Raw genomic sequence first — 15,095 nt, forward strand, 5'->3', positions numbered from 1 at the left:
TCGTCTCCATCTACTTACATCTTCCTGGAATTCCTTTAGGACCCTAGTGATATTTTGCGCTAGATTAGCGGTCTCGTTGGTGGTAAAGTATAGGCCTAGGTATTGGAAGCCACCCTGGACCACCCTCTAACTCCTCGGGTTGTCCTGACCTTCAATGGGTCCCAAACCTCAACTTTTCTAAAGGAGATAACCTATTTGTAGCACCTGTTGTATAATATATCCGAGTTCCCTGCTAATCATTCGAAATATTTGGTAGTTTGAACTTGGAACTAATATTGTGTACAGTTTTTGATGTACCTGACTCCCCTGGAAATATCTGGCAAAGGCATCAAGCAGTAATGATCTAAACAGGTATAAATAAGAGTTTTGACTTCTGATGTAAAGAAACCATTGTGTCCATACAATGAAATTATTATGTGCATGCAACATGGGAAGGTGATCGTACACCCAGTTTGAAAAAAGGCTTAGAAAAGAAATCGCTGGTACTCACCACCAGAGGCTCAGTCCGGGGTCTGGGCATGCAGGGAAACGTCTCTCTCAAGAAGGTGGTGATCTCTAGAAGTAGCTGGCACGCTGCCATCTTCAATGCAAATGGACATCCACATTTTGTGGGGTTCACAGTGCCTGGCAAATCACATTTCCATGAGGAAGAACGCACTCTCAGGGCCAATAATACATGTCATCACGTATTAGCAAAGTTCAGAACTATATTACATATATAGAAAAGGCATGGTACGTGCCATTGCACAACAAAGTGTGTCAAAGGCCATCGAGCCAACATACAAATGTTTGTACACTTGCTCCAACAGTAAAATTCCAACACTCCAGAAAGCATCCTGTACATTGATTTTGACAAAGAATAAAGTGTTTTTATTAACATATACGTCATAAGTAAGAAGACCGTACTTACTTGAAACACCCTTTATCTTGTATTATCTTGTCAAACTCACATGCTTTTAATAGTACCCTATCATCCTATACAGAATCCTCTGTGCATTTGACTATTTTTAGAACCTTGTTAGAGTAGTACCTCGTTTGCATACTGAATTATGTTGTATTATCTCAACAAGAGTACTATCTATATATCGCTCAATGTCGTTTGAAGTTACTCAAGAGAGGTTCTGGGCCTCTTCAGAAAGCAGTCTAAAACTGGTGGGGTTCGAGCCTCAACAGGCTACTTTGGACTCAAGTCTAAGCATGCTGAGTAGAGTGCAGGAGAGTGGGTGGCTTGTATGTATGAAAGACATCAATGTTAGGGAATCGTGGTTGCAGGCAGGTAGCCTTTTCTTCTCCAACATGAGATCATTCATAGATTTACATTCTTTAAAGACATTACTGACCAGCGTTAACCCAGAATGGTGGGACACGAAGCGTGTCACTGCACCAAAACCTTCAAATGAAACTGTACCCATGCTTTTCAGTGACAGGTTTCTCTGAATTATCGTATGCATCAGCAATTACATGAATTATCCCAGGGTTTCTTGTGATGTTCAAATAAAGGCTGCAAAAAGTTGATCAGCACGTTTGAAGTCTTTTGTACGGTCAACATATTGGCTTTGTGCCCCTTGAACGTCCAACGCAGGAAGAATATTTCTTAGCACAGGTGTCGATAGGTTTTGAAAAAAACGTTTCAAGGTCACTCTCAATTTAATACAGAAATCTGAACATGCGCTTTGTAAGCGATGAATCACTGGTGCATCTTTGAGATTACTATCACCTTTTCTATCATGGGAAACGTTTGTTTGTGGAGAGTACCAGAGTTGAAGCCACGTCCATGAAGATCCTAAGATTCCGCCCCAGCATTCTCTTCCCGTGTTGTTGAAAGAATTTTCAGAATGGGGGGTGCTGCCGTCAATCTTAAATCACTGAAGTCATACAGATTTAAGCGCCACGCAAAGAACACGCGTAGTAAATGAGCCACCCATTCAGCAGGAGAGTGGTCAGGGTGTGGCATGGAGCAGGTGATGCATTTTGAAGCACACTGTTGCAAATATATTACTAAAGTACTGTGTGGTAGCACACTGTCATTTACAGACAGCACATTTTTCATTAAAATGGGCACTACATTTGTACAGATATGTTGTCTTACAGATACAAGTATAAAGGGCTCAAACGATAGATCATGTGGGCTGTTTCAGCAAGTATGTATCATTAGCACATCACCGAGAAATGTTTCTTGATTTGTTTTCGTCATATTAAAACCTTTCTATCCATTACACTTCAGGATTACAAAACAAATTGCTTCATTTGTGCTCTCCTAAGGACTGATATATTTTGAAATATCTGTAGTTCATTCACAAGTATTTAAATTTTGTTAACACTCCAGGCAAAATTGTCATAGTTCACAGTTCACGTTACAACATCCTAAACAACTGCAGTCAGAGAAAGAAAAGTGAACACCAGTCTCCAGGTTGAAAAAATAAGCAGCAATTTTTAAGAGGACATAGCCAGATATTTGACACTATCTTTGAACATACAGCAAATGTGACAAGAATAAAAACAAAGGGGCTTCTTTACAAGCCCCTTGCGCTGCCGGTGCCTCACTTTCTCCCATATTACAAGTAATGCACCGGTGGCGCAAGGGATTTGTAAATAAGCCCCAAAATTTAAAGGCATCTTTATAGGGTATTTACCTCTAGAACCAAACTCAATGCGACTTCAAGCGCCTATCCTCTCTGCAGGGGTGCTCGAACATCCCCTGCACCTTCCCACCTGACCTGCTGAAGGCCATGAACTGAGGCCAACTGCTGTTCATGAAAGGAACGTTGTATCCAGTGGCCGTCAATGGTCTGGTACATTTGTGCAAGCAACCTGTGAGACTTCTTTCGACTCTGTACAGAGCCCGTAGGTGTTACTGCAGGAAGGGAGGCTTACACAAGCCAGGCCTCCTGCTCCTAAATCCTCCCTCTCTGATGCTAGGTCGTACTGTACGAGCTTGGAACACAGCTCCCCCATCCATGGGGATTTTAAATCCAGTGATTCGCTCACTACTGGATTGCATGAGAGGTGCCTGCAGCCTCCGCACAGCCAAATCTGACCTGCTCTAGATGTGTCCATTGTGCTTTGGCTTAGGTCCATTTATTCCTGTTCATGTGAGGGATCGCCATTTTGGATGGGGGGCACTGTAGGATCAGGCAAATCAGGTGAAGTAACTGCAAAGCATTGCTTGGCTTCACAAAGATCCTCAGATCCATATCTACAGCCCTCCAGTGGCGTCTTCACCCACAAAGGGCATTTTTTTCTAAGAACTTTATACCTGTTTAGGCCTCATAGGTCCACTTTAGGGGAAAAGGGGCTAGCCACTCGGCACACTTTGCACTTTAAATAATCAGCCCCAGTGCTGCCACTGAAAAAACAAAAGATTGAACAAGCTAAACCCACTAGATACTGGTACTGTTGCATATCCGGAGATATTTACAGAGACCACTAGCTCATCCTTTCTGATTTCACTCCTTTGCCCGGATTACTGCAATGAGGTTCACTGAATCAACAGTTGGGTGAGTACACAGCAAATTACGTCAGAAACATATGGAACAGCATACAGTTTAGTGCAGGTATAGTCGGACTGCTTTGCACCATTCGAAATCACAATTGGCCATTCATTGCGACAGGGTAGGGTCCTCATCTTCCCCAGCTGACCTAGTCAACATATCTCATCAGTCTCTTAGGTCATCCAACAATTTATTGTACTCATGCATATCTCGAGTTACCACATCGGTCACCACACATTTCATGTGTCTTTCTTCCGCAGCGGGACAGATGGGTCTGCCAGCTGCCACTCGTGTATCATAATGACCCTCTCAGCAAACAGTAAGGTAGAAACTGCAATTATAACCCAAATGTTTCCCTGACTATGCACACAGTGAGGGCCCAATAAGCAATGTTTAATCGTGTGTGTGTGTGACCATGGGCCAAAGCACTTCTCTCAGGTTGTGCGCAACATTTTTCTAGTACACTTGCATGGTCAGGCATATACACATTATATGAACCAGGACAGCTTCACTAAGCTTCCATCTGGGACAATTGCCAGAGCAAGTTGTGTACATTTTTTACCACAAAGCTGGTGCAAGATACACCTTATGTAGGAGTTTAAACTGTGTCCGGGGAAGTCTCACATGGCTAGTTGGTTTTTTAGTATAACACAGTATTTAACTTTGTTCTTGGTCCATTGGCTGCTTTCAAGGTTGCCATCATATCCTTCTCAAACGACCAAATGTGTTAATTCTTTTTTGTCAATTAAAGCTTTATATAGGGTTAAAACCAGTCTGTCCCCCTCCAATAAAATTTCCAGGGCAACCAGTTTCTCTGAGTCAGACAGCCTACCAGGGAAGCTCTTCCACGTCAATCATGCAGTCTTTGCCAGCCTAATATGAAACAAAACTGGCCTGCTCTAGGTTTGCAGTTGGACAAGAATCCCACATCCGAGTAGAAGTTGTCCAGTTGTCTGTAAGCCGCCTTCAACTCATCCCGCAAGTTCTGCTTGCTTGCACAAATTTTAAAAGTTTGAAAAACCCCAAATGTCCTGTCTGGACAGTAACAGGATGTGCCCCAACACCTTTGATATCATCCAGTTCCAGACTCCCACTATAAGAATCAATTTGGGAGTTCAAACCCTCGACATCCCCGAAGTAATAAAAAAGAAGTGTAGTGTGAATCTGTATGATTAACAACCGGCTGTAACTGCTCCAGGTTAGCAGTCTGTGCCATCCACACCGGCTGATGCTCCAAGTGTGTGGCTAGGAAGTGGCATTTAAAATCGGGGGGGGGGGGGGGGGGAGACAGTCCGCCCCTATCATAAGTAGGGCTCCCGGTTTTATGGTATTTATTTTTTTCACATTTCCGTCTGTATTTATCCATATTTATTTTTGGTCAACTTCATCTGTATTTATCCATATTTATTATGGGTTTGGTGAAAAAAATAAAGCTGAAACTGGTATATTTCCGCATTTATTTAACCAATAAATAAGCAATCACGCTTGAATGCCTGCCAGGTTTCAGGGATATGAACACCTACAGAGATAAATTAATGCACTTATATGAAAATATGCACATTTCAGTATCAACCTAGTGCCTATCTACTGCTGTTTAAGCCTCTTTACTAAAATTTGTTTTATTTTTAACCCCCTTACCTATCATTCCACACAGTTATTGGCCTGGCAGTCATGGCAAAGCGTATTTAGAATCACTCAAAAAGCACCCAATTTCCGTTTTTATCCACATTTAAAAATAAATACAGACTAGAAATTAAATGGTTTTCTGTCTGTATTTATCTGTAAAAATCAGTAAAAACGGAAAACCGGGAGCCTTAATCATAAGGGAGTGTAAGGACATCTAATTTTATCCTCAGGTATTTCTCTGACCATAGCAGATCAGTCAGCATAGGTTCCAGTTGTTTAAAAATCAACGTAAGCAGCAAACATATATACATAAACACTGTGGTAAAACCATCTCTTTGACCAAGGCTACAGATCCAATCAACTAGAAGGGGTGCTTCTTCAAGAAGGAACTCTATTGACCTTTACCATCAATTGTTTGACTGACACTTCTAACTATCGAAAGGAAAATCACGCACTTAAGCACAAACAAGTTTAATCATTGGAAGTCCAACTTGTTTCAAGTGATAGGCTGTTGATAGAGAATAAATCCAGTCAACTGAAATTTAACTCTTCCTTTACTTCAAAGTCAGGATTACAGACAGAGAGATTCAAAACACTGCAGCCCACACGTGTTTCGTCCTCCTGGATTTATTCAAGGCCGCAAAGTCATATTACACTGGAATTACAAATATTTAACACTTTTGAACGTATACTACTGGATGTCACTACTAGCCATCACCCTATGATTAAACCAGCAGTGTATGTAAAACCTGTATGAAGAGCATAATCATCATTGGACCAAAAGAGATAAATTACACAGATTCTGTGCTCATAGAAAGGTGCTCATTTTGAGAGAAGTAGGAAAAATCAGTCCATAGAATCACCATGTGACACTAATGACACCCTATAACTAATCTGTGAAAAGAACGTGAGTCATAGAAAAGTACAAGACTGTAATTTCTAGACGCAAACCTCAACCAAAGACAATTAAAAAAAGCACTAATGGTATCATACCTATACAACATAAATTAACTGTTAGTAGTGAAGTCTCCTCACAGCTTCCGTTACATTACGTAGTTTCTTAACGTGTATGGTAAACCTTTTCCAAAACATCCCAGTCATGAACAGTATTCTCCTGAAAACCTGGCTTTTTACGCAATAATCCTGCCCCCCTTCCTGACTACTTACTCTTGTTGTGGGACTCGCTAGCGCCGGGACACCTCCCCAGAGGTAGCTGTTCGCGCTCAATAAATTTCTGTATTATTATTATTATTATTATTATTACTGTGGAGTCTAAAGAGAGAAATACATGGCTTAGGGCATAAAGAAAGTAATCAAGCAGACAGAGGATTAGGGATCACAATAGTAGTCTCATATAAGGACACTTACCCCCAACCCCTGTGTATTCCTGTATAGTCAGGGAAAAGTATGTGGGTTTGACCTTGATAAGTCCGCTGTGAAGAGAACAGATCAAGGATAAGGGAATCAGCTGAGTGATTACCCTCTTAAGAATAGTAGATGAGAGCCTTAAACACTAAACTTGCTGAAAAGTTGGCCAGTGTTAATCGCCATAGTTCGAATTCCAGTCGCTAACTTTGTGGCAAGGTGGGGGCGTGGCCAAGCCGCAGACCAAGATGGGCGCGCGGCATTGAAGCTCCGTCTGGTTGCCCCAGCAAAATCCGCCTGTCCCCGCAAATACAGAACGCCATGGCGCTACGATCCAAGGCGCTAACTCCTCTTCTGATGGCGCCGCAGTGAGGCCGTTTGTGCCCCCGGAATCTGCCTGAAAACTGCTGAAAATTGCTCCCAGCGCTTGGGGGAGGGGCATGCTATGGCCTCCGACGCTGCCTGTTAGAGCTCCTGGGCCGCCGATATTCAGATCACTCCTGTGGCTCCCGATGGAGCCCTCGCCAGACTTCCTGGCCTTGGCAGCGGTGAGTGCAACGCTTGCTTGCCCCCCCCTCGCTGACGCTCCCGTTGGCCCCCAGGGAGACAGGGAGCCAGGGAGGCAGCCACTCGGCTGCGCACTGAGACTGGGGGGGGGGGTGAATTGTTAGCGACACCGCAAGCCTGCTCCGGCTTGCTTTATGGATCACCGTTGGCATTGCGGATCACCAAGGGGCCCCACCCCTGGACTCGCAGCACAGTGAGGAGGCGATATGGCTCCATTTGCATGCCGCTGAGGCGGTGGAGGACCGGGTGGTTGCTCTCCGCTCCAGAGGGAGAAATCCCCGTGTATCAGGTGGAAACATAAGGATTGCCGCTGCCCGCGTCCCAAGCAGTGGGACATCAGCAGGGCAGCACTCTAGTGGCCGCCCGTCGGAGCCTTCCCCCCTGCTGCCTCGCGCGCGAGGCTACGCCCACTAAGGTTATGACCCCCCAATAGTGTGGAGCTGGAGGCGGGCCGTTGGGGGCGGGGGGGCGAGGCTTGCCCCCTCTACTTAGGAGGCCCTCTCGCCCAGTTCCTCCTCTGTTCCCTGCGCGCCGCTCCAGCCTGGACACGCATATTGGTCTCGCTTGGCTACCTTTCCCGCCGATCGTCACGTCGGGTGTCGCCCCAGCGCTGGGTTCTCCTCGCTGCCCTGCACACCGGGTTTTTCATCGTGCCTTTTGTATTCGGTGAGTGTAGTTCTTTGGGCAGCAGAGTTTATTGAGTTGGTCGGTTTTTTGTGGATGGCGGCGGGAAATGTTTTTCGCGGGCTGTGCGGGGAGGAGGGCGTATGGTGGCGGACCGTGTGGCGGGAGAGCCTGGTTCGAGTCCAGCTGCTAGGAGTGGCGGCTCAGTGTCCGAACTGGCCAATTGTGGGGACGCGCTCCGATCGTAGGCACTGTGGCATTGTTGTTAAGGTTTAATCACTGGAATTGCTGTTTATTGGCAAAGCGCGTTGACGTATTGTGCCGTAGCCAGGAGCAAAGTGGGGTGCCCCGTTGTCCTCGAATCGAGTTCGCGCTACATAGATATGTGAGGATTGCCTACTTTAACTGTTGAGTCGCTGTCTCCGGTTTCAGGCGGTGCAGCGATATGTGGTGTGGTTGCTGGCTGGTTTTGGCGGTCGACGCTTTCTGGGGGACCGGTGTTCGCGGCTTGGCAGCAAGCGGGGGTCTCGGCAACGGCGCAACACTGATGGTTGCAGTAGGGGTTATTTTGCGTGCCTGCTGGTGTAGCTTAAATACGGTGCTCGTGGGAACCTTCGCTGCCTCCGCATGTGTCATTACTACGGTAGCGCGAGCAGGAATTCGATTTGTTGCCTGACTGCGGGGACGTTCGGGCAGAGGCTATACGCCGCCTGCGGGGTGTGTGTCGGGTCGATGGTCAGTGCGTGGGCTGTATTTGGTTTGTTACTTGTATCTGATAAGCGGTGCCCCCCCCCCCTTTTTTTTTTTTTGTAGTTATGGGCTATCCAGCGCCTTATCAGGATACGTTGGGGGGGGGAGGGGGGAGGCGCTTTGCCGATGGTCCTAGAGGGCCCACATGTTCGCGTCTGCACCCCGCCTCATCTAGACCGGGCAGGTGTGCTTCGATATTTGTCGAGGTGACCCTCGTTTCTTTTCTTGTTTTCCCGGGATGTGGATGTAATGCGGTGCCATGTGGGCTTGCGGCAGCAATGGCGGAGTGCCTGCCATGGGGAGGATGGACATTGTGCCTGAGTGATTTGGGTTAATCACTTATTCTCCCCGTGCCTGAATGTGTCGTTCTCCGGCACAGCGCTTCGAAAACCTTCGGGCAGGTTCGCGCTATAGATATGACGGTGCCTACTCCTGTCCCGCATGTCGGGCCGGTCGGGTGCAGCGTGGGGGTCTGATTGTGCTGGCTCCCGGTTGGTGCGCGGGTGGGTTGGCAGACCGGGCTTTGGTCTTGGAGGGCCTGGGGTTTCCCATGTTTAGCGCTCCAAACCTGTGTGCCCCCCCCGCAGCATCGCAGAAGCATCAAAGCCGTTAGAAGCAGGTATCATCGTTGGTAGTCACAGCTTTCTCTTCTACACATTGTCTGTTTTAAAATATATAATTTCCTCCCCCGTCCCGTTTGGGTGCAGGTTCAAGCGATTTCCACATGCATGTATTGTGATCCAACTGCGGGTACAAAACGGTAAAACGAGCTAAGGTCGGCCTTTTCTACTGTGGCACATTATTTCTGACCAGCAAATAGAAGACGACATATGCATCGGTGGGTGTTGTGCTTTTGCTTATGTGGCTGCTGCATTTGCTAAACGTGAACGGCATCCATATACTAGCGCGCATTTACTAGTATAGACCGATGGAACGTGTCAGGTTGCTTATAATTCCTCAAATGAAGTGATTCTGGGCAAATCACTTAATCTCCCCGTGCCAAAAAAAAAAGAAATGAGTGTGTCCTTGGTTAGCGTCATTTGGTGCGCAGGGTGTTTAGACCAATGCAATAATCCTGCATAAGTTGTAATTTGAACTTCAGCCCGCCTGAATGAGATTGTTTAAGTTTGTTTAAGTTTGTTGCAATGCAGGATATGGTTTAACTTGGCGACGACTGTCTGGATAGCACCATCTTATGGTAGAGGAGCACAGTTGAGTAGACTGCCTCAAGTCTGTAGTTTGACTAGGCACTATTTAAGAACTCTGCTTCATGTGTGTGAGATGCGTTTCATCTGGCAAGGAAATATATGGAAAGGGCTCTTAGGGGACAACATATTCAGTTTGGCACAATTAGAAATAACTTTAAGGAGGAAGGTAGGAGTCATGTTTTTCATTGCTTTGTTTTTTGTGAAATGTGATATATGGCTTAATGACACATAGGGGCTGCATCACACAATTTAGGACTGAAGTAGTCGCAACGCAAACTGTGAACTGCAGCTATATGCAGGGGCTTGAGTTGGAAGGCGTTCGGGTAAATAGCTCATTGTTAAGATCCCTGGGAGAATCCAACATATTTGAAGAGAAAACCTTGCACAAACTTCCATAAATTCCTTACTACTGAGAGAGTGAAGAAAGAAGTAGGGGAAGAACTTTGACTATAGGTAGCAGGAATTGCCCGGGCAAAACGTTCGGAGAGCGCGTGGTGAGGCGGCCACCTTGGGGGCTATGTCCAGTAGGGGTAATGTGTTAACGGCATCCATCAGGGGGTAGGTGTCCTCCACCAGAGTAGATTACCTCGTGGGCCCGAGTCGGTCAATGGCACAGGGTGGGGGGCCCGTTTTGTTGTGTCCATCAACGTCCCTTGTCCGAGAAGGTGTGATTTCCCGGTTACTGCCTGGGTTGGGCCAGGCAGGTTGACCTATTGTGAGTTCTTGGTGGCCAAGTGCAACATCTCTCAGTGTCCACTGCTTTACCAGCCTTTTGTGTAAGTCGTCCATCGCCACTGGCCCACCATCGTATTCTGGTGGTTATGCATTGCAGATGCCCTTAACATTTTGTATCTCAGTAAATGTTGTAAATAGACCTGGGGAAGCAATGATCGGCCTGGCTTTGCCTTGGTCACCAGTGATGACTACGGCTCTGTTTCTTTCGAATTACAGGCATAGTGGCAGCTTAGTCTATGCAGAAAAATCTGGTTGTGCCATCTATAATTGCCCCATTGATCGCTAGACTAACTTCAGCTGATCTGGTAAAGTATTTGGGTGTCCCCTTCCTTCCACATTGCCTATGCCCTTATGCAGTGTCTTATGCAGACTCCAGCGCTGCTGGCAATACAGCAGCTTTTCCGTAGGTCCACATGTAGGGCTCCATCTTGTGTGGTCAGTTAAAACAAATTTCGAGGGCCAGCCGTACCTGCGCTACAAGGTCACAAAGGTCGTGAGGCCGCTTCACTCAGCCATGTCCCTGGAACCTTTCAACGCCGTGGCTCTTTTTGTATATCCTTGGGCCGGCCACATATTCCTTCATCTCCAGCATGCTTTGCTGATTAATTGATTAAATGAATAAAGTCGCATGTACTAGCTCGAACAGAGCAACAGTTACTAATCGCAATGACAGGGGTTCACACGCACTGGAGAGCCCCCTTTTGCATTTATTCCCTGGTATCTTTGTCCCAAAATGCAGCATTTATTAAGATTATCCGGTACTAGGGGGGAGTCGCTTTGGCATTAGTTCCATGCCGGTAGTTACGAAGGGACTAAGTTGTGTCCCAAGTGTCTCAAATCAGTCGTAGTGGCTTAGCCCGAGACTTAGCCTGGCTTGCCGCTCCTGCGACCTTGTGAGGTTTGTTTATGTATTGTATGAAGGTGGCAGAGGCTGTCACTGTTGTTTGATAGGCACCAGGACCAGATGGCATTTTAGTGCATTGTGTGCTGGAAGGTTAGGAGCGGGTCCAGTCAGCAAGCACAAGGAGCACGGGGGGCGTTTCTAGCTCCAAAAGGAACGTTGAGACAACCCAGTTATGTTCCATATCAAGGCCACATTTGGTGGGGCAATTCCAGGCGTAAAGCATTAAGCCAGACAGCCCTGGGAATTAGGCAGGCGTACGATTAGCTAAGATTTTGTTCAAACTGAGGGAGAGCATATCGACCACAATTAATTGTGGAACCAGAAAAAGCTTTACAAAGCAATGCTGTAGATTTCCGGTAGTATGCTGTCTGGATAGGCTTCAGGGATAGGGCCATGACCTTTCTGGAAGGGGCATTCTTCTTTGACCTGTGTCGAACTGCGAAAGGAAGTAAGGCGGGCTGGATAACTACCTCTTGCCAGGAGTGATTGTCTAAGTTTTTTTCCTTCAGCCACCCTAGGTTAACACCCATCCACTCCAGGCTAATTGTTCATGGTGATATTGGGCCGCATTTACACAGCCCAGTATTAGGCCCCTGGGGTAGGTCAGTGTCGTGAATTACTAAAATTTCACTGAACTGGAGGTGTGGCCGGGTCTTACACTAGCAGAAGTTTGGGAGTGCAAGCCTCCACCGAGGGGGTGGCTGGCTGAATTTGATGAACTACTTCAAACGTTTCACAGCACTGCACGTGGGAATTAGTGTCGATTACCTGTGCATACTTCAACCAGACACCCGTGAATGGCATGCCCTCATCTACATGGTAATAATTGAGAGAGCAGAGAGCGACCATACCTCTTGAATTTTGCTCTTAAACTTTCTAGTAATGGAAAGGGCTTAACACCTTCTGAAATAAGCATGACCAGAGATGTGCTGCTCTCCACTGACATTTGACAGGTCAATGGGCAAGGCTAGCGGAAAAGCCAGACGTATTGTCATCATTTAAGGCGGACGTGACCCAGGTATTGGCAAGATAGAGACACTGCCAACTATGAGGATATGAACGAAATCATGCAGGATGGTGGTTTTTTGGGGCAGGTCACTGGCTGCTTCCTCTAGCTGTGTTTGTACTTCTAGGTGTGGTCGGGCCAAGTGACGGAAGAGAGCAATCATCACATGGTATAGCTGGGCATGAAGGACCGCCAGGCAAGATTGTAGCGTAGGCAGATAGTGGTACTGATCGGGGACTGGATGTTGCTCTCAAGGGCATGCCGCCATGGAAGGGGACCATGTACCTAGGTCGCGTACATCAGGCAGTGACAGGTGAACTGGGACCATGTGTACCAGAATATACAGGAGTGGTTCCCACCACGGTCGGTCAGATGGGAAGCTGTCATCTTGATTCTCACTGGATACCCTCACTCCATCACGCCTATTGTAAGCTGAGGATGCCTGGGGACGCTGTTAGCCCTGCTATTAGTCAGTACACTCTCTGTTGTGCCTGGTCCGGTTTGTCTCGCATCAGGGCCAGTTTGGGGGTACTGGCAAGTTGTTTGCTCTACGGCTGAAGCGGGCGCTTCTAGAACAGGGCAAGATTGATTAGGCCAGGCAGCATGACAAAGGTCTGTTCGGCACTGGCAGAATGGTGCAGGCTGCGAAGTAGTGCCATTACAGAACATGGATTTGTCAACATTCAGCTAGGAAATGGTTAGCAGCAGGAAGGTATTAAACCATGGTGAGCAATGGGTTTTGGGTTCGTGCTCAACAGGAGCAAGGGAATTGCATTCTGTTCCATCAGGGTACGGGGAACGTCTATAGCACCAGATACTGGAAAGCTGCCATCTTCGCCCTGGGCTGGGGGATCAATGTCACCTTTGCAGCCAGACTCTGAGAAGGCAAAAGGCATACTTGCGATGGTGCAACGGGCACTCAGCAGTAGTGTTAGATGGGTCATCATACCCCGGTATGACGCAGTGATGAAACATAGGTTGTGGCCACACACGACCAGGCACCCGAGGGCAGCTGGGGGCGGGGGTGTGCCAGTGCCAAGAGGGTGCGGGTTGCCTGAGTAGGGCTGCTGACCTGGAGGGAGCACTACTCGGATCGCCACAAGGGCACGTTTTGTTTCATAGGAGGCTGAATTGTTACTCTTATGGCATGGTGCCAGTTGCTTTAGTTATGCGCATGTTTCTTGCAGGGTCAGAAACATTCAGAACGCAATGCTGGTGGTTAGCCCGTGGTCAGGCTGTTCAGAGGTATTTTTAGCTCAGGCATGGCCAAGCATGGGTTATAGGCCGGCGGTCTGCCCTGGGATTCGTGTTAACAGGCAGGTGAAGCACAGTTCAAACTGAGTGAGAGCATATCGACCGTATGCTGTATGGATAGGCTTCAGGGATAAGGCCATGACCTTTCTGGAAGGGGCATCTTCTGCAACCTGTGTCAGACTGGGAAAGGAAGTAAGGCGGGCTGGACAACTCTTTATTCTACCTGCGTTGGCACGTCTTGTCAGGAGTGATTGTCAAAGGTTTTGCCTTCAGCCAGTCTAGGTTAACACCCATCCACTCCTACAGATGGATTGAAGTCAATTTGCTCCTTGTAGAAATCTCCTCGTGAGCCTGCCCTGTGCTTCGGAGTAAGTTGCAAATTATTGCTGTGATTTACGGGTTACAGAACAGAACCCATAACTTAGCCCACTAAAGCCAGCGCGCAGGGGCGGGGCACCTACAACAGTTAAGGGAGGAAGGGGGTGCTCTGGCAGAGCAAAACCTTCGTGCTAGGATCTGAAGGGAATCGATGGATTGAGGAATTCAGCTATGGTTCAGTTCTGGCTCCATGTGCAGGTGCTAGATCCTCCCATAACTACGTTAGGATGATCTGCTGGGGCTTCGCTTAGAAGGTTAGGAACACCAGTCACGTCTAAAGCTTACGGCAGTGGGGCCAAAAGACATCCGTTGTTCGTCTGCCCTGGGCGTTTGAGTAATGTGGCAAATTAATGCCGTCGTTTACAGGTTACAGAACAGGACCCTAATTTAGCCCATTAAGCTGGCTCGCAGGGGCAGGGCACGTATAACAGCAAAGGGAGGAAGGGGGGGCTCTGGCAGCGACGGTTGCCTCCCCAGAGCTGTGGCGGAGTTACAGGGCGATCTGGATGCAGACGGGTACAGTAAGGGTACCTCTGCGACAGGCGGTACAGTAAGGGTACCCCTGTCCGGCACAGTAAGGGTGCCCGAGCCAAGGTCCAGGAGCCGAAGGGGGTTCTGGGAAGACCGCGACGGCGCCCCGTTAGTCCTTCGGGCGGTTGGGGGGCCTGACCAACCGGGGGTGTGCCACAACACGCTCCGCCCCTGTCGGAAGGGGCGGGAGTAGGAGACAGATCACGTGACCCAGTGGATGATCTGTAAATAATTATGTGCCACACTGCCGGGCATCGACCCACCGTGTGTGCTGGCTCACCAGGCGGGCGGAGCAGCAAGGGGCTGCCTGCCCTGGATCGCCCGTAAGATAACCCAATTTTATTATCATACTATGTTGTATGAAATAAACCTGCAGCAGTTCTTCACCCACAAATAAAGTGTCAGTGTAATCATTGGGTGACGTCTGTGTATGCGTGTTGACTGAAGCGGATGACGGTGTGGTCACTATGCCGCTGCCCGCGTCCCAAGCAGTGGGACATCAGCAGGGCAGCACTCTAGTGGCCGCCCGTCGGAGCCTTCCCCCCTGCTGCCTCGCGCGCGAGGCTACGCCCACTAAGGTTATGACCCCCCAATAGTGTGGAGCTGGAGGCGGGCCGTTGGGGGCGGGGGGCGAGGCTTGACCCCTCTACTTAGGA

At 48.0% G+C, this 15,095-nt stretch overlaps 1 protein-coding gene across 1 annotated transcript in view; it reads right to left on the bottom strand.

Annotated features, from left to right (window-relative positions):
- The window catches only part of UNC80 (unc-80 subunit of NALCN channel complex), a 3,271,126-nt gene that overhangs the window by 1,901,380 nt on the left and 1,354,651 nt on the right, over positions 1-15,095 (bottom strand). The window contains exon 24 of the mRNA XM_085648598.1: positions 491-624. Within this exon, the coding sequence (XP_085504724.1) occupies positions 491-624 (134 nt within the window). The remainder of the gene's footprint in view (positions 1-490; positions 625-15,095) is intronic.

This window comes from Triturus cristatus, chromosome 3_2, assembly GCF_964204655.1.
Source record: "Triturus cristatus chromosome 3_2, aTriCri1.1, whole genome shotgun sequence".
Classification (NCBI taxonomy): domain Eukaryota; kingdom Metazoa; phylum Chordata; class Amphibia; order Caudata; family Salamandridae; genus Triturus; species Triturus cristatus.